The sequence below is a fragment of the Saccopteryx leptura genome, chromosome 3 (genome assembly GCF_036850995.1).
Source record: "Saccopteryx leptura isolate mSacLep1 chromosome 3, mSacLep1_pri_phased_curated, whole genome shotgun sequence".
Taxonomy (NCBI): Eukaryota; Metazoa; Chordata; class Mammalia; order Chiroptera; family Emballonuridae; genus Saccopteryx; species Saccopteryx leptura.
Window position 1 is genome coordinate 299,736,472 of NC_089505.1, and position 25,557 is coordinate 299,762,028.

General features: G+C 42.3%; 1 protein-coding gene across 3 annotated transcripts; it reads left to right on the forward strand.

The window, feature by feature from the left end:
- The first annotated feature begins 5,497 nt into the window (after window positions 1-5,497).
- Window positions 5,498-24,517, forward strand: PEX2 (peroxisomal biogenesis factor 2). 3 transcript variants are annotated; one of them, XM_066378851.1, is made up of 4 exons: window positions 5,498-5,739; window positions 17,861-17,964; window positions 19,410-23,171; window positions 24,309-24,517. In XM_066378851.1, exons 2-3 carry the CDS (start codon window positions 17,940-17,942, stop codon window positions 20,342-20,344), a joined length of 960 nt encoding a protein of 319 aa, XP_066234948.1. In that variant the 5' UTR covers window positions 5,498-5,739; window positions 17,861-17,939; the 3' UTR covers window positions 20,345-23,171; window positions 24,309-24,517. The 3 variants fall into 3 exon arrangements, with proteins under 3 accessions (XP_066234948.1, XP_066234949.1, XP_066234947.1); XM_066378850.1 differs by having other exon boundaries at window positions 5,533-5,703; XM_066378852.1 differs by lacking the exon at window positions 17,861-17,964 and having other exon boundaries at window positions 5,498-5,703.
- The last annotated feature ends 1,040 nt before the right edge of the window (window positions 24,518-25,557 follow it).

Consider the following 25,557-nt stretch of genomic DNA (forward strand, 5'->3'; position numbering starts at 1 on the left):
GATTTTTTAAGCAACAAACCTGAAATGAAGTATCTGTTAACAATAGATGGTAAAGCATTTGTGAGTTATTTAGCCGATATCTTTGAAAAACTAAATATATTAAATAAGCAACTTCAAGGAACAAATAAAACTCTTGTCGATGCAAAGGCAAAGATATTTGGTTTCATTACCAATATTGAGTTATGTCAGAAACATATTAACAACAAAAACTTTAAACAGTTTCATTGGCTCCAAAAATGTGAAGTAACTGCTACCGCTTTACTTGTTATTGTCAATCATTTGAATATTCTATTGGCTGATTTAAAAGAAAGATTTTCTGATTTAAAACAAATTGATTTCCCAACATGGATGATGCAGCCAATGTTAGTGGATTTGTCTGATATTTCAAATATGCAGTATCAAGAAGAACTCGCAGAATTGCAAAATGATGAGTCAGTTAAAGCTTTATTTTTATTTATTTATTTATTTTTTGTATTTTTCTGAAGCTGGAAACGGGGAGAGACAGTCAAACAGACTCCCGCATGCGCCCGACCGGGATCCACCCGGCACGCCCACCAGGGAGCGATGCTTAAAGCTTTATTTAATATCAAAGGAGCGATGGCATGGCTTTGTGAGGAAACAGAAATCAAATACCCAAATTCAACCAAATGTGCAAGAAAACTATTGCTACCGTTTCCATCTTCATTTTTAGCTGAATATGGATTTAGTGCTGTAAATGATTTACTGGTAAAAAAAAAGAAATCGGCTGGATATAACACAACGTGGAGACTTGAGACTAAAGCTAACCAAATTGGAACCTAATATAAAATCTCTGTGCGGCAAGCATCAAGCACAAGGATCACACTAAATTAAAATAATAAATTAATATAGAAAAATCTGTATTAAAATTATTTGGAATTTAAATTTGTTTTTCATTATATGTTTTGAAATTTTACTTACTGTGTTTTGTTAACAATTTCATAGTGATTTCTTCCTAGAACCTATCATTTATGTTTATTAAGTAAACAAATCAATTTTTTAATGTTAAAAATTATATATGTTACATAGGGGGGGACATAAAAATTTTAGAAAGGTTAAGGTGGGGCATGGCACAGAAAAGATTGGGAAACACTGATCTAAAGGAAACATTTGTCATCAATAATCATAACTAGCAATAACTTAGTACATGGAGACCCTGTTCTAGGTACTTTACATATAGTGGCTCATTTAATCCAAGTGTTATGAATTCAGTTCATTGCTCATTGAGACTCGAGTGTTACGTAACTGATTCGAGGTCATCCAGTAACTGGTAAAGGTAGAATTTACATTGATATTGTTATGCTAGATCCCAAACTCATAGCCACTACATCACTAAAGAATGTTTCATAAAACCACACATTCAGAAATTATTTTTACCATGTTGCGGTTCAGAGCAGGCATAGGCTCTGGAACAAGACTGTGTAGGTTCAAATCCTCATCCCACTGCTCAGAAGCTGTGAAAAGTCAGACAAGTTACTTGCCCGCTCTTTCTGTTTCCTTGCCTGTAAGTGGGGAAAGTAAGTGCTAGCCGACTAATGCATTTGTGAGGGTGAATGAGAAAATGCAGAAAAGGGATTTGCAATACTGCCTAAAACATATAACACATCCAATAAAATGTACATGTTATTATCCACATTATTATTCTATCCTAAGTATTAAGAACACTGCTAAGAAAGGTTGGATATACCATATGGCCCAGCTGAGATTTCTGACAGGCAGAATAACGGCCCCTAAAAATGCCCTGGTTAATCCTGGCACCAGTGAATATGTTGCCTCACCAGGCAAAAGGGTCTCAGCAGATATGGTTAAAGTCATGGACCTCGAGGTGCACAGATCAGCCTGGATCATCTAGGTAAGTCTGACCTACTCAGATCCTTCAAAGACTGCAATCAGAGATCATACAACAGAGTGGTAAGAGGAGTTGGGAGGAGGGAGTCTCAACTCACCTCTGCTGGCTTTGAAGATGAAGAAAGAGGGGTGCAAGTAAGGCGTGTATCTCCTGGAAGCTGGGAACATTCCTCAGCTGACAGCCCCCAAGAACTGAATTTGCAACCAGCCAAATGAGGAAAACAAAAACAAGAACACCCAGATTCCTCCTTAGATCCTCTAGCAGGAACACAGACCTGAAGACACTTTGATTCCAGCCCAGTGAGACCGACCTGGACTTTTGACCATAAGATAACACACGAGTGTTGTTCTGAGTGGCTAATTTTGAGATAATTTGTCACTGCAGCAGTAGTAAACACACATAAGACCTGTTTAACTTCTTCCTAAAAGATTCAAGTATATTGATGTAAGAATTATATAGTATGCTAAAATAAATTTAACTTTTTAAAGTGAGCAATTTTAAACGATGTTAGCGGTATAAATCAATGTCTCCTTTACCTATCTATTATTAAATTCCTGAGAACCTAAAAGTCGCTGAAGGGCTCAAAGAGGCTATTATAAGTAACATGCTATTATAATTTTTTTCATCTTTTTTATATTTAAAGGTAAAGAAATATTCTAATTTAAATTTTTTATTCTTTCAGTTTTCATAATTAATGCATGAATTAAGTATACTTTGATTTTCTTTTACTAATAATTTTAAGCCCTCAGCCATATCCTAATGACTCTTCTTAACATGTTGGCAAGAATATATAAATTCTAGGTTTTAAAACAATTAACGGGTTGAATTTATAGAGCTACTGCACTTAATCAAAGGCAAAATACACTATACCTTGGTCATTATCTACTTTTTCACTGTCTCTGAATTGGTACTCATTAGCTCCAAGTGTAGGGGCCATGTCTGTATAATTCACCTTTATAGCAACACTGTCCAGCAGTGCTCCTGGCTCTTCACAGCTTTTGTTAAATAAATGAATGGAAAATAAATATGCAGCAAGTACAAAAAATGGGAAACAAAGCTTCCATGAAGCCTCCTCTTACTAGGTCACTGGAAAACTGAAAAGATATACATGTACTGTATTTAGGGATTCAATAATAAAAACTAGAACTTTAAACATTGTCATCAAAAATATTAATGTTCTACATGCTTCATTATATTCTTAATAAGATTCACTAAATATTAAATTTCAAGAAAGCTTGGGATCTTTATTTTTATCAGCAGGTATTGTCATGTTCATGTGATAACACTTAAGGCTCCATGAACTAGAACTTGCTTTCTGAAAATGTGTATCCTTTGGGGATCTTCCACCCCCCCCCACCCCTCCCCCCACCCCCGCCCTTTCATAAAAATTCAGTGAAGCACAGAACACGTGTAGGCCTACCTCAAACATTCAACATGGCTGCCTTCCTCCCTAACTGCTAACTAAGTGAGATGTCCTCTTCTTACCCTAGAAGGTGCGAGATTAGTCATGTGCAACATAAGGACCTTTTGGTCAAGGACGGCCCACATGGAAGATGGTGGTCCCATAAGATTATGAGCTGAAACATTCCTTTTGCCTACTGATGTCGAAGTCGTTTTCAGGGGGCGTTTGTGGGGACGCTGGTGTAAACAAGCCACTGTGCTGCCAGTCATATAACAGAACAATTATGGACAGTATATAGTACTTGATAATGATAATAAAGAACTCTGGCACTGGTTTACATAATTAATATACTATACTTTCTAGTATTTTAGAGTGACTCTTTATTCTTACTAGAAAATAGGTTTGCTGCCCTGGCCAGATAGCTCAGTGGGTTCGAGATCATCCTAAAGTGCAGAGGTTGCCGGTTTGATCCCTGGTCAGGACACATACAGGAGCAGATCCATGTTCCTGTCTCTTTCTCCCTCTGTACATTCCTCTCTCTCTCTAAAATTAATACAATAAATATTTTAAAAATGCTTTGCTGTAAAATGGTAGCCGTGTTCTACATCCCATGTTCACCACATCCCTTGAATGCATTGTCTTGTGTGGTTGATTTAATCTCATGTAGTTCTGTAGTCGTCTGCTGTAGATTTGTAGCCTGGGAGCAGTAGGCCATGCGAGCCCAGGTGTGTAGTGGACTGTTCCATCTAGGGTTACATACATGGACTCTTCACACAATGATGGAACTGCCCAACGATGCATTTTCTCAGGCTGTGTCCCCATATTTAAGCAGTGTATGACTGTCTCTAAAAGGTAACCTAGAATCTCTAGAGGGTAAGAGATTTTCTTGCCCTCTAGCACAGACCTAGCCAACAGAAATATACTGCAAGCCACATATGTGATTTTAAATATCCCATTGTCATTACAGTGTGTGTAATCAATATAAAATGGTTGGCCTTTTCTTTTCACACTCTTGTCTTAGAAATCTAGTGCACATTTTATATTGAGATAAGACCCCGATCTAGACTGGCCACATTTCAGGTGGCCAGTGGCTACTATACCAGCCAACTGCAGAGAAACCCCGTCCTGTAAATTACTAGTACACCCTGCGTCTGTCTGTCCCTCCTACTCTACCTCATTTGTACCCTCAGTTGACCTGATGGAACTGTCACTAATTCAAGAAGCCACCTTCCTCCTCCAGGCCTACTTTTCCCAAGATGTCCTTAAAGGTGTGGAAGACAACAAAACTCCAGGCACGAGTGATGTGCAATTGTATACCTTTTATGTAAAAACAGACTTGAAAAAAACATTCTTTTACCTTGTCCATGTTTCCTATTGAGTAACAACTGTTACACAATTTAAAAAAAAAAAAGATTTGTGACAGACTGTACAGGTTAAGCTCCCCATCAATCCATTTGTCACAGGCCTGGCATCAGAGCGGCGGCAAGAACTGTGTGGACGTGCTGTGTGCGGGCAGCTCTGCGGACCCGGCTCCAACCCTCAGAACAAACCGGGCGGGCACCGCCACCCTCACTACAGAATGAGGTGATGGCGATCCACGCGCCGGCGACACCAAACTGCCTGGTGAACGCTCAGAACGGACCTTCCCCTCGGCCCCCAGTCCTAGAAATCCGGCCTGTTCCCCAGGGGTGGGCGGCCCGCCGCCGGTGTTTCCAGGAGCTGGGGGGGGGGGGGGGGGGCTGCACACGCACCGGCGGCAGTTTCAGCGTCCCGCCCCCGGGGCCACAGCCCGGACCCGGCCACCGCCCTCCGGGGCCCGCGGAGGTCAGCGGCCCCACTCGGCCACGCGCACCCCGCCCGCAGGCTGCCGCCGCTCCGCTGGGTCCCCTCGCCCCCACTGCACGAGTCTATCCCGCAGGGAGAGAGCGAAGAGCCGGGGGCACAGACTCGCCGGGCTGCCACTTCTAGCGCTTGCCCCACGGCCGCTGCCACTAAGGCCGGGAAAGCCGCCCAGGAAGAACACGACCCTAACACCGCCCCTCGACCCAGGGCCCCTTCACGCGCTCGCGGCCTCGACCCCGGGCTGCCGCGTTCACGACTCTCCTGCCAATCAGATACGGCTTTCCTCCACGGCGAGCCAACCAATCAGCGCGCTAGGTGCATTCTTCGGCTCCTCGGCTCCTCGGTCCATCGGCCCTTCGGATCGTCGGTGTGCACTGTTGCTGGGCCTTCCCGGGTCTTCCCGGGCCTTCCGCCTCACGCCACAGCGGAGTTCTCGTTTGTTTAATTCCCGCCCCCACTTTTTTTTGGACACTTCCGGGTCCGGCGTCACCCTGGAAGCCCGTGACTTCCGGGGGCATGAGCTTCCCAGGTTCTGAGAGCTGCGCTTCTTAGAGCAAGTTCCGTGGAGCGGGGCGTGTCGCGGACTGCCAAGGTCAGTGTCCGCCCAGGAGCCGCCGTGCCCGCCGAGGTCAGCCCGGCAGCCTCCCCGCGGTGACACAGTCGCCCTTGGCCCGGCTGCCCCTGCTCTCGGGCTGCCTGCGAGAGGCGCATCAGAGTGTGGTTGTGGGAGAGGCGGGGAAGCAAGCCCGAACTCCGAAAGTGAGGGTTAGGGTCGCACTGTTGGAAGGAGAGGCAGGCGGCCTGAGCTCGGGGCACTCCTCCAGATGGCACCCCCCACGCCCAGTGGCTTTCCGGGGTCAGCCTTCGGCGGTGCAGACAGTCACCTCTTGTGCATTAAGGGCTTGACGGTTGTGCAGGGGCCAACAACACTTATTAGCAGTGGTGCAAGTCAAGTGTTATATTTGGTACAAGAAAAAAAAGAAATAGAGTGTGCTGAAGTTGGCAACATTTTTGAAAGCCTATGTACTTAAAAGCAGTTTTAATATTTTTGTGGAGGAAGAGTTATTGAGAAATTTCAGATCAAGTTGCTTGCGATGAGGTTGTTCTAGTATTTCATATGGATTGCTGATCAGAAATAAGATAATCATTAGCATTTTTTCTTCCGGGGGGGAGGGTGCTGAGGTTAAAAGTTATTGTTTGTTCGTTTCTTTACGTTCCGTTTTCCAGAAATAACAGCCTTTTGGGAAAGAATGGCCTTTTGGCCGGAGGAGATCAGTTGTTGAACGTTCAGGTCTAGCGTGTCCTAGATGCCAGGATAGCCTTGAAAATAACGTTTTTTAACCTTAACATTTAAAAGTGATGATGGGGAGACTGCAGACTGACGCTCCTTCCACATTACACATTGTAGTCTAAACACCTTCCCCTAATGTGTTACTTGTAGTTAAACCAAAATGAACTTGGGATAGCTGACTTGGCATTTTTCTCTCACATTGTGTTCTCTCTGATTTCACCCATATTCTCAATTACCAGAGAGATTATTGAATGTGCTTGAGCCAGAAGCAGATTGGAAAGAAGATAGTGAATGGAATTATTTACAAAGTTGGAAAAAGAATCCTTCCAACTTTTTTTTTTTTTTTTTTTTTTTTTTTTTTGAAAGAAAGGAAAATAGAAGTAACAAGACACACTAGAGAGAATGCTACACAGGTCAGGACATGGAGGTCCAGACCTGACTGCTCTTCCTTTGACCAGCTCTACCTCTTGGCCTTATAGGCCTCACTTTTAGAAATTAGGGGTCGCACTCAACCTGTGGTTATAAAACTGTTCCCTGGAAGAACGATAGAAATTTCTTGGATCTTTGTAGGGGAGAAACAAAGCAAACAGACCCTAAGCAGCTGTTTTATATATTTTGCTTGAAAAACAGCATTTCTGTTAAGAAAGTTAAAATTCATAGATTAGATGATCTGTGTTTCCTTGTAGCATTTAAAGTCTGTTTCTTAGGATAATTATTCATTTGTAATCAATGTGCATTTCTTTATTAGGTTTTAATAATAAAAGATACATGTTCACAGTTAATTCATTACTAAACATAAATATCTATATTCAGTCTGATTTAATAGATACAGATTTCATATGTAATTCTTTATGATCAGAAACGTAATTGTTTATTTGTCTCTCCTCCTTAACCCTTTTATTTTAGCCTAAGATTTTTACTTATATCCAAATCTTGTAATCATCTTTACAGTAGGAAGGCAGGTATTTTTTATTGGACATATTTGGTAGCTGACCCTTACAGATGCTAGCAGTCTTGCCCAGGGTCACATTGCTAGTAAAATTCTTAGTCCTGACTGCGCATTTCCCTCCCAGCCTCACGTGATTTTAAAGTTCCTGTCCCACTTGTTCTCCACCATTCACAGGTTCCTGTAGCTCACGGGAATTATTTGCCCTGTGCACAATCTTTGTTTCTGAGCAGAAGTTCTGCTCTAAATCACTCCCTCTTTTTTCTCCTCCCTTTTGATTATCTGGGTTGGGCAACCTAGAAGCAAATTGAATGCCCCCTTTATCTCTTTCCTGTGAAGTAACAGCAGTGTCTAAATATTCCATGGTCCTCTTCACTTCCTTCAGAATGAGGGAGAAACCTCAGGAGAAACCCCGATCCTCCTCTGGCCCTGGTCTGGAATCTTGGTGCTGCAAATGCCAGTGCTGTGATTTCTGTATGTGCATATGGAGGCCTGGAGAGGAGGGCGTGGGCACCCTCTGCCTTTCTCCTTGTGGGCTGTTAATCACTTCTCCGCAGCCTTTCCCATCTACCCAGTCAAATGCCCTTTTCTATGTTTTTAGTCTATTTAATATGTTTTCTTTTTATTGGCACACCCTCTTCTTACCTGCCTGTCAGTAAGGGTGAAATAAAATTTTATTGAGGTGTCTCTTCTTTCTTATTGTTAAAACATGAACACCAGGAGCTCTGGAGCAATTCCGTTTTGATTATTCATAACCATTCCTTCCAGTGTTAGATGAGTTCATAATCGTTAAAGGAATGCTCACACGTCATTATTGCACCCACGTATTCCCTTTGTGCAGATTTGACAATCTCCTTGAATAATTCTCAGACCATGTGTATAAAAGCAAGGAGAAGGAAAATGGATGACACACATCCCAGGCAACATGGGCAACTTGACCATAATTTCTTTCCCTTCTACACAGTCTCTTTCAGTTCCCATTATTTCTTTCCCTTCTACAACCATGAGGGTGACTGGCAGTCTGGTCTTGAGGGTCCAAGCTTACCAAATATCCATATTACTAACGTCCTTGTGTGCATTCCACAATTTCTCTAGTGTTTATCAGAAACTTACTAATTGCCATCTTGGCCTTAAATAGGTGGGTTAATCTTCTCAACCTTAATTTTGGTCTTTCTAATAATGGATATGATAATATTTACTGTGCTATGAGAATTCCACGAGATAAAGAAGGTAAAGAAAACCTGCAGCGCCTCACACATAATGTGTGTTCTATGGGACGTGCTCCTGTTCCATTGATAACCTCTCTGTTCCTGTGTCAGTATGTCTACATTCTCTCCAGAGCCATAAAATGGGCAGTGAAATGTGTGTTCCAGTAATTGTCATACGTCATTCAGAAGGCTCTTTTTAGGCAGTTAGATCCTAGAGCCCTTTCCTAAGCGTCTAGAATATTTAACAATCTGGGTGCTTTTGGTTTCAGGTAGCTCTTTTGCTTATCTTTGGCTTGGCATTTTTGCTATAGTGCAGGGGTTGAGAACCTATGGCTCGCGAGCCATATGTGGCTCTTTTGATGGCTGCATCTGGCTCACAGACAACTCTTTAATAAAAAAAATAATAACGTTAAAAATATTAAATATTCTCATGTATTACAATCCATTCATTTCCTACCACTCATGTTCATGGTTGCGGGTGGCTGGAGCCAATCACAGCTGTCCTCCGGGACAACACCAAATTTTTATTGGATAATGCATAACATACACGGGTCGTTGTGAGGTCAGGAAGTAAACTTCCCTCCTTTTAATCAAGTAGTCAGCTAGCTAATTGCAGAAACCCTTTTGACGAAGAAGATGGCTAAAAGAAAAAAAGATGAGGAGTATAGTACTTTTCAGCAGGAATGGACAGAGGAATTTGCCTTTGTGGAGAGAGCAGGTTCTGCAGTGTGTCTAATATGCAATGATAAAATTGCATCAATGAAACAGTCAAATATAAAGTGGCACTTTGACACACACCATAATACATTTGCATCAAAATATTCAGCAGGGGACAGCAGAAAAAAAGCATGTCAAGAGTTCTACTGTGCAGAGTGCAAGCTAGTCAGCAGCAACTCCGTGTTTGGACCCAATAAGGTGACTGGAATTCAGCTAGCTTTGCTGGTGCTTTAGCAGTTGTGAGAAATGGAAAGCCATTCACAGATGGGGAGTATGCCCAAACATTCATGCTTGATGTTGCCAATGAACTTTTTGACAACTTTTCAGATAAAGACAAGATAATCAAACGAATAAAAGACATGCCTCTGTCGGCAAGAACTATTCACAATCGTACCATCATGATAGCAAATCAAACTGAGGCAACACAAGTGAAGGACATAAATGCAGCACCATTCTTTTCTCTCTCTTTGGATGAGTCAACAGACATAAACGATTTATCCCAGTTCAGCATGATTGCAAGGTATGCTGTGGATGACACATTACATGAGGAAAGTCTTGCTGTTTTGCCTATGAAAGAGACAACAAGAAGGGAGGATTTATTCAAGTCTTTCACTGAATTCACTAAAGAAAAAAAATCTACCGATGAATAAACTTATTTTGGTGTATACTGATAGTGCTCTGTGCATGGTGGGGAAAAACAGGATTCTTAGTGCTTCTTTGTGAACATGAAAAGAGACCCTTCCTAAGTTTTCACTGCTTCCTATATCAGGAGGTACTTTCAGCTCAGATGTGTGGCAGGCAGCTTGGTGAGGTGACATCGCTGGGCATTCGGGTGGTCAACTTTATTGTTGCCCGAGCTTTAAATGATCACCAGTTTAAAACACTGCTGGATGAAGTTGGGAATAATTATCCTGGTCAGCTTCTGCACAGCAATGTGCGTTGGTTTTCAGAGGGATGGTGCTCAGCTGTTTCGCGGTTTCTCCAAGCGAAATCCAGACTTTTCTTGAAATGAAAAAATGTCGAGCATCCTGAGTTCGCTAACACTGAGTGGCTCCTGAAGTTCTCCTATCTCGTGGACATGACTGAACATCTGAACCAGCTCAATGTGAAAATGCAAGGCGTTGGAAATACAGTCTTATTCCTTCAACAAGCAGTGTTTGCATTTGAAAACAAGCTGGAACTCTCTTCATTGCTGACATTGAAACAGGTCCTTTACTACACTTTGAAAAACTGGGAGAGTTTAAAGATGCATGCACAGCAAGTGACCCTGCTCAACATCTTGATCTCCAGAAGCTAGCGAGCTTCACATCTAATCTCCTGCAGTCATTCAAAGCACGCTTTGGAGAATTTCGTGAGCACACTTGTCTTTTTAAGTTCATCACCCATTCACACAAGTGTGCAGTGGACAGCGCCAACCTGAGTTACATCCCCGGTGTTTCCGTCAGAGATTTTGAGCCACAAGCTGCTGACCTGAAGGCCTCAGACATGTGGGTGAATAAGTTCAAATCACTGAATGAAGATTTGGTAAGACTTGCACGACAGCAAGCAGAGTTGGTGAGCAAACACAAGTGGGGAGAAATGAAAAAACTTCTACCCGCGGACCAGTAGATTGTCAAAACTTGGAACGTGCTTCCCATCACATACCACACACTGCAGCGTGTGAGTATTGTTGTACTGACAATGTTTGGCTCTGCTATGCATGTGAGCAGTCTTTGTCACATCTAAGGAACGTTAAGACCAACCTACGATCACGTTTAATAGATGGAAATCTCAACACCTGCATGAAGCTTAACCTCACCACATATCAACCAGACTACAAAGCCATCAGCAAAACCATGCAGCACCAGAAGTGGCATTAATGGTAAGAAGTACTTTACTCATCATTGGTTAGGAACAGCATAATAACATTATTAAAAAGAATTCAGAGACTTATTGAACTTTAAAAGTGTTGGTCTTACATAAAATGCACACATTTACTTGTATTTAGTGTTAAACATATTGTATGGCTCTCACAGAATTACATTTTAAATATGTGGCATTCATGGCTCTCTCAGCCAAAAAGGTCCCGACCCCTGCTATAGTGCGTCCGGTACTCCTAGTACTTAGCCTCTTAAAACAGCCCCATCTGCACGTCCTGTGGTGCCATCCTAAAGTGTCCATGTTCATCTTCTTTTGTTGTTGTATAGTGTGTGGTACAAGGATTTGTCCAGAGTCACACAGCCTGTTGGTGAACCGGGATGGCATAGAGAACTGGTCAGAACCCCCCGTAGTCACTTAGCAAGTTGTTGACTTCTAGGCCTGTTCACAGTGTCAGAGGTCACATGTTCTAATGGTCTCATCGTAGCTTTTCCTCTCTTACTCATATTTGAAATGTGTTCTGGGAATCAGTGTCCTGTTAAATCCTTCTTTGATGCATGTCCCATTTATTAGTATTGATTTCCATACAATGGACAGTAAATCTATGTGACCACACAAAGGAAATAGTATGGTGGAGTATCAAAGCTTAAAGTCTCCGGTTTAAGAACTTGATTCACATAACCTCCTAATGTGAAATGTTAGCTTAAAAATTTTTTTAACCTAAAAGGAAAAACATGAATATGCATTCTCATCCATTTTTATTCCTAGAACCCTTAGGGTAGTGTGGCAGCAATGTTATCATACTAAAAATTAGTTTATTATTGTGGATCTGGAAAAGGATAGCCTTGTGTGTGTGTTGCGGTAGGGAGAGGGAATGGATAGATGTTTGATACTTGAGAGATTACTTGGTAATCATGGGTTTCTGCTGACAAAGTTTACAGGACTGTAAATTTCAATGTAGAATTTGTGTAGGCAGCATGCATTGACAAATACGCCTAATGGTAATACATCTAGTACTGAGAGTCTTGGAACAGGTCAATAATAATGTGTATATTGATAGCAGCAATGTAGAAGATGTTACTTGGTATTATAGCTAAAAATCCATGTCATTCCCTTAATCATAATTACATTAATATTGACAGGCCCTTGACAATACCCACATTATTATTGATAGATTTCTGTCAATAACATGTTTTTAAATAAAATATATTCATTCATAATTTGTACTCTACTCGATAAAAGCTTTGAAATACATCTTGAAACATTCTTCCCTCCTTAGTGCGATGGAATCATTTGTGGTGGTTTTCGAACACGATAGAAATGAAGAAGTTTTATTTTGGGGAATGAGAACATAAAAGGAAAGCATGGGTTATTTAAGGGATGAGGTTATGTATCGTTGCTCTTCGTAAACGAATTTCAGGGTGTTTTTTTTTTCTGTGAAAGAAAATCAGTGTGACATTCTAGTGATAAGATGTCAGCAAGAGACCTTCTTAATAGTTTTTATTGCTGGATCATTTTGTCTTAAACATATTTATGTGACAAGGTAATCACCCTAGTAGTTGCTCTACTTTTTATCTGGTCTTGATTTTTGCCTTAAGTGTCATTTTCACATATCCTATCCTTCACTAAACACTAATATTATTTAGTGCCAATTATACTTAAAATTATTTTTATAAGTATCTTTTTGTGTCACAAATGTTTTCCCCTGTGTTAGCCTTTTAGAATCTTAATATAGTTTGGGGAGTGGGAAGGGAGGGGTGATAGGATTATATATTTAAGAATGAGATTCCATGGTAAATAGGAAAAAGCATTGCTCGTTTTTGGCATTCTGGAGAAATCAGTTTGAATTAAATCTAATGGTGTTTGTTTCAATTCAAAACATCATATTAATCCTCTAGTTATATCCTGTTATGTCTCTTCCCATTAATGATTATTCATGCCTACAAAATCAATGAAGTCTTCTTAAAACAGGGTCTTTTTACTGTGGGTCGACTCTTCAGCCTGTCTGCCAAGCTGTTCAGCTCTGGTCATAGCAAATGACTTGTTTCTTTGCTTCTGTCGTACATAACAACCACAACCACATTGATGGGGATTAAGTAATTAACGATGTAGCTCGTGTTGGAACCCATCCCCACGTGCCCCAGAGAAACCATGGCCAGGCTTCATAGCTCACATGTTTCTGGGGTTTTACAACCTGTTCCCTTGCCTAAATACCATTTTTTTCTTTTCTGCCTGGGGAGTTGTATGTTTTCACATTTAGAAGTCCATTTGCTCAGACATCAATAGCTAATCCTGATTACAGTAGCATCCTATTTAAAAATGTTTGAATAAAAAGCAGTTAACTGGAAGTTAAATATTTGGATTGAGTCTCTGATACCTAGGAGATACCAGATGACTATCAGACAAAATATATGGCTTATGTTAGGGGCCGATTGTGCCCATTTATATATCTTTTCACTATCAGTTTAGATTGTAGCTAATGACTATCTTACTATGTTACAGAATTTACCACAAACAGTCTCATGTCTGGAAGTTGGTAGGCACTCAATAGCTATTGGTTAAATTACATAGCCATTTGTCAGAGAATTAGAATTCCCTAAAGTATAAACTGCTTGAATTATACTTAGAACTTTATGGCACTTTCCTGTGACCCACACCTTATGGGATAATATAATACAGCCATGGATGGAAGAGGTCCCATAATCAGATTAATTAAACTTGTAGTTATATATTTCTATTTTATCCATTGCTTCTGCTCCTGGGCACTTCCCTTCCATAAAGCCAGTGTTCTAGAATACACCTGCCAAAACAGGGAGAGGAATGAGGAGGAACTGAATGCAGTGTGTTGGTGATGACCTAAAGTTGGATGCTCATCTTGGACTGTCTATACCAGACCCTGTGCAGTGAAGCAACCTAGAGTCATGTTATCAGTGCGCGATCCTGAGGTCTCTTTGCTTCCTGATAATAGACACAGCTATGCTGATAGTGTGTTAAATACGCAGTGGGAGCCATCCCCATTCTCCCTGAATCCCCACTCCATTGTCTCCTTCCAACCAGGTACCAGATAGAGCGTGACGAGTTCCACTGAAATGAGTCTCTGCCCCTTCCCATCCGGCCCATGCACACAATACCGGAGTGATCACTGTCTAGGTGTCACATCTGTATCTCAGTTGTGTAGTCTGGTCTTCCTGATTGGGCCAAGCATTAGTGTGGGTAACAATGAAGATTTCAGTCTTTTGAAATTAGATATGCCAGAACGAACTCACAGCCTTTTTCTTCTTATGCTCATCCCCAAGCAAAGCAGAAGTAATAGTATACAATAGTGCTTTCCCATTTTCATTCTGCCTTCATAACATTGTCTGGTTTAATCTCAAAAACTTGGGGCGGGTGCTGTGATTTCCAACCTTTTGAAGAATCTGAGGTGAATGACTTTTCTTAAGATCATATAGCAAGTAAATGACAAAGCTAGAACTTGAGCAGCCCTGGTCTGATTGGTTTTAAATCTGTATTTTTTACTTTGTCACAATTGCCTAAATAGGCAAGCAGAGCATAGGTGGGTGCTCGGCTTTCACGAACTCCGGTGTGTAGTGGATGGTGACTGTTCTCTGTTTAAACTAAAAGACGTCACAAAAGTGACTACAATGTTGGAAAATAAAACCCAAAACAAAAAGTAGAAAGATAGCTTATTCTTGAGGAAGGGGAAAGGCAGAAGAGCAGTTTAGTAATAGTTTGTTAGGGGAGAGTCTGACGTTGCAAGGAGATCAGGCCCAACTGTTCTTAATCTACACTGAGGCCAGGCCTGGGGAGAAAAGGGGGGAAAATGTTAAACTAATAGGAGGGATAAGAAAGATTATTTTTGATAATAAGGATTATTAAATATTGGGTTGTTTAGAGAGTATGTTAAGTCTCTTATTCTGGCAGCTCTCAAAAATTCCTATCTTTAGTAAATGTTCTTAAGTATGATTCCTCCAGAAACTAGGACTTGAAATAAAGGACTCCTGAGAAGCCACTCCCCCGCCCAGTTTCTCACTCAGGCTAAGTAAGGAAGCTAGGAAATGATGGCTTCCCTCCCCATCCAGCCCATCTGGGTGCTCTCACAGTATTCACTTGTCTCTCTCGGGGGACCCCAGACCACTCATTCCATCATGTGTTCGTCTAGGACACGTTTATTAAGCAGGTACTTTGAGCCTATCTCTGTGGCAAATTCTTCAAGATAGTAAGACACACATGAACCACAATCTAAACTGATTGTGAAAAGATACCTCATGGCACAACTGGCCTCTAATATAAGCCATGTATTTCATCTGATAGTCACCTGAAAAAAAAAGTCCTTCCAGGTCAGCATGGGGTGGGGGTAAAGGGAGGGAGGGGACTGGTAGCATTGGACCTAATGACATCCAGTGCAGCCAGACCTTTTTAAGGTGGAGAGCTTCCCTCATAACCCATGAAATGCCATCATAGCTGACACAGGAAAACTATGAAAATAGATTATATTGGTACAAAGAAAGTTAAACGCGTTGTAAATGGACAAGATCCATTTGTCTTGTGTCTTGTGCCTTACTGATCTAAGCATTTAACCAGAATTAAAATAGACTAGTCCAGTGAGAGATCTCATGCTCAGGATCCCCACCCAGATTTTTCCTCCCACATCCACGTAACTGGCAACTGGGCTTTTCTACTTAGCTGTCTCATAGGAGCCTTGGACCTCCAAAACTACATGTGTTTATTATCTTTCCCTGCAAACCTATATATCTCTGCATGTGCTTACCATTTCAGAGAAGGTACAGTCCACTCAGTTACTCAAGTCAGTCATTCTTGGCTTATTTCTCACTAAATCATGTCAGTTCTACCATTTGCTGGCTTTCAGAGGTTCCTCTTTTGTCCCTCTGCCTCTAGTCTTTCGGCCTCAGATCTATTCTCAGTGTGGCCAGAACAAGCTGTGTAAAATGAAAATTTGATTAATTATTTTCTTACATCTATGCAGTGGCTCGCCCTGACCATCTTGATAAAATACAGCCCCCTCAACTTGGCTTTTACAGAGCCCAGAGGATGGGTCCGTGCTTTCCTTCCCAACCTTGTCTTTTGATGTTGGACCTCCAGTTCTTGTCACCTGCTCTTCCCTCTGCCTGGACTAGCGTGTCCTTCCTTCCTTTACTAGCCCAACACTGCTTACCCTGCAGTGTCATCTTAGGTTCATCTTAGGCAGGGGTCTCCAAACTACGGCCCGCGGGCCACATGCGGCCCCCTGAGGCCATTTATCCGGCCCCTGCTGCACTTCCAGAAGGGCCACCTCTTCTTTCATTGGTGGTCAGTGAGAGGAGCACAGGATGCATCCGCACCCTGTGCTCCTGGAGTACTGTATGTGGTGGCAACACAAAGTGCGGCGTCGCTCACTTACAGTACTACTTCCGGTGACGCGGGATGCACGCGTCACGGCTCCTGAAGCACGTCATATCACTTGTTACGGCTAGCAGTGACAAATATGGAACCGGACATTGACCATCTCATTAGCCAAAAGCAGGCCCATAGTTCCCATTGAAATACTGGTCAGTTTGTTGATTTAAATTTACTTGTTCTTTATTTTAAATACTGTATTTGTTCCCGTTTTGTTTTGTTTTGTTTTTTGTTGTTGTTGTTGTTTTACTTTAAAATAAGATATGTGCAGTGTGCATAGGGATTTTGTTCATAGTTTTTTTTATAGTCCGGCCCTCCAGCAGTCTGAGGGACAGTGAACTGGCCCCCTGTGTAAAAAGTTTGGGGACCCCTGATCTTAGGTCTTGCCTCTCCACAAAGCCTGTTCTGATTGGAAGCGCAATGCCTTGAATTTCCCCTCGTGTATTGCTTATCACACCTTCTTGTAATCTGTTTGATGTTTTAACCCCCCCCCCCATTACCCCGCTACAGAACAGTCTCCACAGGGGTTGAGACGTCTGCTACCATTCTTTGACTAGCTCCCTCACATTAACTGCTAAGTAGCAGGTACACAACAAATGTGTGGTGACATAATAAGCAATAGTCCAGACATAGGCGTTTGAAATAGTTTTAGTGGATAGGAATTTGTATTTTCTACCTTTCACCCACCCCAGACTTTTTCTTCTGGATTGACCCGTTCATCTAATTTTATAGAATGTGTTCTGTGTGCCCAGAGCTATACAGGTTGCTAAGATTCCACTATGTCAAGACTCGAAAGAATCTTTGCAACAGGGCTTATCTTCTACAAGAGGAAATGGGCCATTAAAAAATCGTGTTACAGAAAGGTCTCTCAAGGGGACGGCTAGAGGAGGTTGGTAACCCAAATTTGGAGAGTCAGGAGGAAGTGATGCCGGACTTAGTTGTTAAGAACTTAAGATGAGTTTTTCAGTGAACGAGAGGGAACATACTGTTGTTGATGAAGGGAACAGATAGTGAAATGTTTCCTAGTGAGCAAAAAGAAGGGGACACTATGACTAGAGGCCAAAGTATGAGGAAGGTAAGCAAGCTGGGGGAGATGGGGAGGCTGGCTTTCGAAGGACTACAGTGCGGCCAGTGCACTGAGACAGAAGGTAGGATACACCCATTAGATGTAAGTCAGGGAGATGAGGGAAGTGGAATTTAGGAATAAGCTTGTGGGGACAGAGTAGTGAACGGATTAGAAAAATACTCCAAATGAAGAACAAGCTTTGGGGCTTAATTAGAGTTATAGAAGGATCAAAGAGAACTCTCTCCTAACCCCCTTCTCTTTCTCCTGTAGTTCCTGACCAGCATGAGGCAAGGGTTCCACAGAGGAATTTGCAGCCACAATCCCCACTGCTTCAGGCTTAGAAGTCTTGATGGAGCTACAGGAAGGGAGAAAAGGTGAGGTCAGCCCAGAATGGGTGAGAAGCATTCCTGTCATGTAGCTGGTTTGAGAGAAAGAACACTTAAACAGCCCATTATTTAGTAGTCACTTCTGTTTCCTGAACCTAACTTCCTGCCCTAAGCCATCTGGGATCCATGGTAATTTAAAATATTTCTTGAAAAATTCTCTGATTGTAAAGGTACTCTAATTTTAAGATGTACAACTTTATTTTAGGATGTACTTTGCAGTCCTTTTAACTTCTAACAAATTACAGTTAACATCTTTTTAGTAAAAAAAAATCATAAAATAGAATTTGAAAGGACTCAGTGGTCATTTTGTCTCTAGCCCTTGTTCGGTGAGTGAAGAAACCAAGGCCAAGACTGACTGAAATGAGTGGTCCGAGGTCACACGGCCAGTGGTGGCAGGGAACTTCAGTGGGGTTGTTGCCTCCCTGTTACTTGTTTTTTTTATGATAGTGCATCAGGTCTTTCGAAGGCATAGCAGTCATGATCAAGAACTCAGTGTTGAGAGCCCATTTTAGAAACTAAATCTGTACAGATTTTGTATCAAAGTTTGGATTTGCCAGTTTATTGAATAATGCACAGGTGTGCGTTCCAAGTAGCACTGGCTTGTACATGATGGGCGTGCAGTAGTGCGCTTGGAATCAGTCACACCAAGCGAACATGAACCAGCTTTGTCTATTTCATTGTAAAAGCTTTGTGTCCATTTAGCACCTATTTGTTCAATCCTCAGTGTATTGTGAAATGATTTCACAATATATTTTTGGGTCATAATTTTCTTAACTTAGAAAGTATGTGATGTATATATACCTTTTAGTACCTAATGATGACATTTCTGTGTTCATGTTACTTTTCGTTAGTATTTATTTTCTGAAATTGTGTGATAGAATAACAAACACTTATTGTTCATTAGTTTTTCTCCTATCTTTCTTTAAAAATACATAGGAGATTAAGTGACTTGTGGAAAAGTCTACCTTTGGAGTCAGGAGAAGTGCCAGACATTAGACTGAGGCCTTGACTTCCCCCCTCATGGCAGTGTCCCATAGAGTTCATTGTATTTAGTACGTGCCTGGATTTCTCCATTGGCCACGTTATTAATCAGCCTCAGCACTGTTAGCTTAGATTTTAGTATCTCCTTGCTAAATGTTTGAGCAAGGAGGGTCACACAGGGGGCATTCATGACAAAAGGATGCACTTACTAACACCTGTCACTCCTTTCATGAGGAAGGCCAAAAGGAAAAAAACTAGCAGAAAAGAAAGGAGGGTGGGAGCACAGGGAGGAGGAGTCTGAGGAAGCAGTGAGCGTTCAGTGTGCTGTGTTAGCACCAGGCAGCGACCCACCGTCTGTGTCCTGTCTATGTGTATCATTTGCCGAGTGTGAGCTGTGGAGATGGTACATGATCGACTCTGTGTGATGGTGTTTCCTGACTGCTTTTTCCTAGAGCCCTTTGGAGAAGGCATGGCTTCCAGAGAAGAGAAGGCGAAGAGCACTCACAGGGTGCTCAGAATAAGTCAGCTGGACGCGCTCGAACTGAACAAGGCCCTGGAGCAGCTGCTTTGGTCCCAGGTCACTCAGTGCTTCCACGGCTTCCAGCCAGGGTTGTTAGCTCGGTTTGAACCTGAGCTGAAAGCCCTCTTGTGGCTTTTCTTGTGGCGATTCACTGTTTACTCTAAAAACGCCACTGTGGGACAGTCCGTTTTAAATATTCAGTACAAGAATGATTTCTCCCTGACCTTGGGATACCAGCCGCCGAGTAAAAACCAAAAGCTCTGGTATGCTGTCTGCACAGTTGGTGGGACGTGGTTAGAAGAACGCTGCTACGACCTGTTTCGAAACCGTCACCTAGCATCATTTGGGAAAGCCAAGCAGTGTGTAAATGTTCTGGTCGGACTTTTGAAGTTAGTGGGGTTGATTAACTTCTTAATTTTCCTCCAGAGGGGCAAGTTTGCAACGTTGACGGAACGTCTCCTAGGCATTCGATCCGTGTTCTGCAAGCCCCAGCACGTCCGTGAGGTGGGCTTTGACTATATGAACAGGGAGCTTCTCTGGCATGGTTTTGCAGAGTTTCTCATTTTCCTCTTACCGCTCATCAATGTCCAAAAGTTGAAAGCCAAGTTATCTTTGTGGTGCATCCCACTTACTGGTGCTCCTAACGGTGACAATTCATTGGCCACCAGCGGCAAGCAGTGTTCCCTGTGTGGAGAGTGGCCCACCATGCCCCACACGATAGGCTGTGAGCATATTTTCTGCTACTACTGTGCAAAGAGCAGCTTCCTGTTTGACATGTACTTTGCCTGTCCTAAGTGTGGGACAGAGGTGCACAGTGTGCAGCCGCTGAAGTCGGGCATTGAAATGTCAGAAGCTAATGCTCTTTAGAAGCTAAAATGGTTTCCTCTGCAGAAAAGTGTGTTACGTTTAAGTTCTTACTATTAGTCACCCTGAGTCTTTTCCGAGAACAAGTGCTTCTCAGCCATCATATTCTGTTCCTTGCCAGTCATGACTACAGTCTAATCACTGCAATCCACAGGATTCTAAATATATTCTGTAAATGGGAATGTAGTGTTTTCTTTAATGATTGTTTTTAGTTTTTAATGTCAAGAATAATTGTAAGATGACTACCAGCAATGTTTCTTCGCTCTGCTACTACCTAGAGAAAGGTTAGACTGTGAAAATGAAAGGTTTGGGATGAGCGTGCATTTATTTTCAGACATGGTGTTATAACATCATATTCCAACAGTGATAAGACCCTGTTGTTTTAAACCTTCTGATCTGATGGCCCAGTTGTAATTTTAAGCTTTTCTCTGAAGCCTGTTGTCCCCATTGTCAGGCAGAGTGATGGCCACCAGAAACTGCAGAAACAAGCTTTCTGATACCACTAGACGAGGCCATCTTGCCTGACAGCTCAGTCCAGTCCAGCAGCTTACTGTAATGAGCTCAAATGTGGGTGACATCCCCTCACATGAACCACGTAAGCCTAAGTGAGAGAGGAGGCAGGTCAGTGTCAGCACGGCGAATGAGGTGCTGGTGCAGGAATGGTGGGTGGCGGGCAGCTGGACACCGGTTCCCTCCTAGAGTCGCTGCTTCCTTTCTTAAGACCCAGGGTCTGCATGCAGTCTTAACATTTTATCAGCAATCCAGTTTGATAAGAATGTAAATAAGGAACTGAATGGTGATCTTAGATTGCAGATTTGAATGGATTAAATAAAGTCAAGATTTTGTTACACCAACAATATTGTCATACTGTCATTTGAATTCTGAGTTGGTCCCCTATTGTCATCATTTTAACATGAAAACATTGTATTTTACATGAATGCTAACAGTTGTCACTACTATGGGGGGGTGATTTTTTCTCACAGATTCTAATTGTACTTAGAAGAATATATAATATGTATATATTTAGTTTTTTTTATTTTTATTTAACATCTTCCACCTTAACAGGTGATAAGTCCCATGAGGTCAGGGACTGTTTTGCTCAGCACTGCAGAACCAGAGCTTCCCTCAGGCCAGGGTACCAGTGCAGACTCTGTGAGCCGAATGACTGACCCTGTCATCACAGATTAGGTTCTGTGGGAACAGGGTGGAAGGATTTGAAGTGCAAGATGGTCATTAGGGATCCTCACCTGTGGAAGGAAAGGGCCTAGAAGCCAGACTGAGTAGAAGGAGAAGAACCGTAACGGAAGTCTGGTCGCCTCTGCCGGCGCAGAGGGGAGCTCTGTCTGGCCTGGATGGGGCCAAGTCGTCTGGCCTTTTCACATGTACCTGTCAGCCCTAGATGTGGACGTGGCCTCCAGCATGGTGGCTCTGCACTGCTGCCGAGCTCACAGCCAGGGTGTCTGCCGACCCTCCCCACAGTTGGGCCACACATCCATCCTGGAAGGAGGAGGTGGTGGCTGTCATCACAGTTATCACATCTAACAATGTCTCCCCACTGTATTCCTTACAGTTTCCCTTTTTTGTTTTTCTTTCTTGTAAGAATACTTGGCGCAGAACACACTGATGGTAAGTAGTGTTCAACTTAGACTCAATGGATTGTGACTGGTACATTAGAGTGCTGCTTCCAGGAACTCGGCACCGCGGCCGAGACCCAGGCCTAGGCGCTGTGACAGCCCCACGCCTTGGCCCCTGCCTGCGTGTGCTCTGCCAGGAGACTGGCTTCTCCCAAGTGGCCTAAGGGCTCACAGTTCAGGATAACTGGGTCATAGTTAGCTACACAGTCTGTTTCTACTTTAGCCTCAAGAGCCTCACCATCAGCTATAAGTGTATCCCTTGGGGGAATTAAAACCTTGCAGGAACATTTTTCTTTTCTCTTCAACTTGTTCTCAAATTGTGTTTGCTACTTGTGTTTTTAGTGTATCCAAGTGGCTTCAGCGGTCCTATCTAAAATACTAACATATTCATCAAAGCCAACACAGGCCTGACTGGCGCCCTTGCTCCCAGCCCCTGCCCCCACCTCCAGTACTCGGTGGCTGGGTTTCGGACAAGTTTATTTCACGTCTCTAAGATTCAATTTGATCAGCCTATGAAATGGGTGTTTCATACTTCTGTTAGGACCTTAGTGGGAATTAAATAAATTTCAAAATTTCAAAAATTAAATGAAATAGTTTTCATTCTTTCAAAAATTATTTATTGAGCCCCTATAGGCAACTTCTGTACTCAGAGATGCATTCATGCACATATGGGGTTTACGTTCTCAGAGAGGTGATCGACAGTATGCCAGGTGTAAGATAATTTCAGATGGGAGTACTCTGAAGAAGATACAACAGGCTGGGGGAGTGGGGAGCAGGGAGCCACAAGAGCTTCTGTACAGAGCATGGAGCATGCTCCTGGGAGCCAAACTTTGCAAAGAGATCTGAACACAACAAGAGAGCGCCAAGCAGAGAAGAGTCCCAGGAGGAGGGAATGGCAGGGACCCAAGCACTGGGATTAGTCCACTGTCAGCTGGAGGAACAGCAAGAAATCCCAGTGACCAAAAGGGGCGGGGAAGGGAGTGAGAGGGTGAGGTGTGGGGCCCAGGGCCAAGCCCTGCAGGCCAGGGTGAGGCGCTATGGGGATCTATTCTAAGTATGTGGAAGCCACTGGGAGATTTAAACAGGGAAATGGTACTACATTTCCATTTGAAAGGCTGACTATAGAGAGAGTGTGGAGTGTGTGGATAGATAAGAGCAAGAGAACCAGCTCAAAGGCTACAGCAAATAATCAGTAGGTATGAGCCATAGTTTTTTTTTTATTTATTTATTAAATTTAATGCAGTGACATTGATAAATCAGGGTACATATGTTGAGAGAAAACATCTCTAGATTATTTTGACATTTGATTGTGCTGTATACCCCTCCCCCAAAGTTAAATTGTCTTCTGTCACCTTCTATCTGGTTTTCTTTGTGCCCCTCCCCTCCCCCAACCCCTCTCTCCTTCTTCACCCCATCCCCCTCCCCGCACCCCCCACCCCTGTTGCCATCACATTCTTGTTCATGTCTCTGAGTCTCATTTTTATGTCCCTTCTATGTATGGATTCATATAGTTCTTAGTTTTTTTTCTGATTTACTTATTTCACTCCGTATAATGTTATCAAGGTCCATCCATGTTATTGTAAATGATCCGATGTCATCATTTCTTATGGCTGAGTAGTACTCCATAGTATATATGTACCAAAGCTTTTTAATCCACTCGTCCTCTGACGGACACTTGGGTTGTTTCCAGATCTTCGCTATTGTGAACAATGCTGCCACAAACATGGGGGTGCATTTCTCCTTTTCGAGCCGTTCTATGGTGTCCTTGGGGTATATTCCTAAAAGTGGGATAGCTGGGTCAAAAGGCAGTTTGATTTTCAGTTTTTTGAGGAATCTCCATATTGTTTTCCACAGAGGCTGCACCAGTCTGCATTCCCACCAGCAGTGCAGGAGGGTTCCCTTTTCTCCACATCCTCGCCAGCACTTATTCTGTGTTGTTTTGCTGATTTATCTCCATGGGGAAGTGAAATAAAAGACAGGATAAACAAATGGGACTATATCAAACTAAAAAGCTTTTGCACAGCTAAAGACAACAAGAACAGAATAAAAAGACAAACTACACAATGGGAGAACATATTTGACAATACGTCTGATAAGGGGTTAATAACCAAAATTTATAAAGAACTCGTAAATCTCAACACCAGGAAGACAAACAATCCAAAAAATGGGCAAAAGAGATGAATAGACGCTTCTCCAAAGAGGACATACAGATGGCCAACAGGCATATGAAAAAATGCTCAACATCACTAATCATTAGAGAAATGCAAATTAAAACCACAATGAGATATCACCTCACACCAGTCAGAATGGTGCTCATCAACAAAACAACACAGGTTTGAGCCATAGCTTTTACTGCTACCAGGATTGTGGTATGTGACCAGTGTCAGAGACCTGGAGAAACCAAAATAGATCTGCATGGATACCATGCCCCAGTCCTAAAGTTCCCACTTCGAGGATGCTTCACTTGGAACAGAAATCTAATGAACTTTCACCAACAAATTAAAAATAACAGATAAGAGGAAGGGAGAAAACGTGTAAAAGCAGTTATGTTTACAATAACAAGAAATAGTAGAAAACTGGTATTAACTAAAAAGAGAACTTTAAGAAAAACCTGTAATCTGGTAACATTTAGGTACAGACAGGCTCTGAGGACTAACTGAATAGTAATTATGGCTTAAAAAGTGACCTTGGGTCACCAATAAAAGTAACCTTATACAGTGGTACCTTGAGATACAAATTTAATTCGTTCTGTAACCGAGCTCGTTAGTCAGTCAACTTCTTTATCAAAATACTGATACTGGACCCGTGCGCCGACATGCCAACTAGCGGCAGCTTCCCGAATCACGACTCATATCTGAAATTTCTCTCGGATCTCGAACAAAAATATAGATGGAGTTGCAGCTTGTATCTTAAAAAAAAAATTGTATGTTGGTCTGTTCGTATCTCAAGGTACCACTGTAGTCTGTACACTAGGTAAGAAGCCAGGGATACGTGCGTGCTGTTTTTGAGGAAGCCATCAGAATGGGTTGACAAACTTGGTTCTTTTTCTAACAGCACTCAATAAGTGAAGTGTTGTGGTGTGAAGAAAAGGTATTTTCAACAACAGAACAATTCCAAACACTTTATAGCCCAGCTGATTTGATTGACCATTGTTCGTCAAATAAGTTTATAAATATGATATATAGGTTTGCTCGCTTATAGTTTGCATTGGGTGTAAGGGACAGGCTTTAAGCAGGCAGGGTCATTATACCACAAGGCTTAGTTTTAAGACTAAGCCTTTCCCACCCTAAGTGACTTTGTATCAGAGACTTCATTGTTTGTATATTGGATTAAAGGTTTTGATTTCTACACTATAAAATGGTTCAGACTGGGAGCTTGCTCTCTCTCAGTTCCTGAGATAAGCATTAGAGAGGAGAGCAGAGAAAGGCCATGTGGAAGAGAGGAGAAGCAGCCAAGATGGTGGAGTTCTGAAGGAGAAGCCAGTTTGTGCAGAGAGAAGGAGATTAAGAACAGAGGTGAATAAGGCTGGTGAGGTAGAAACCTTTGATTCTAGGAAACTCGGATAAGTCAGTGGCTTTGGGA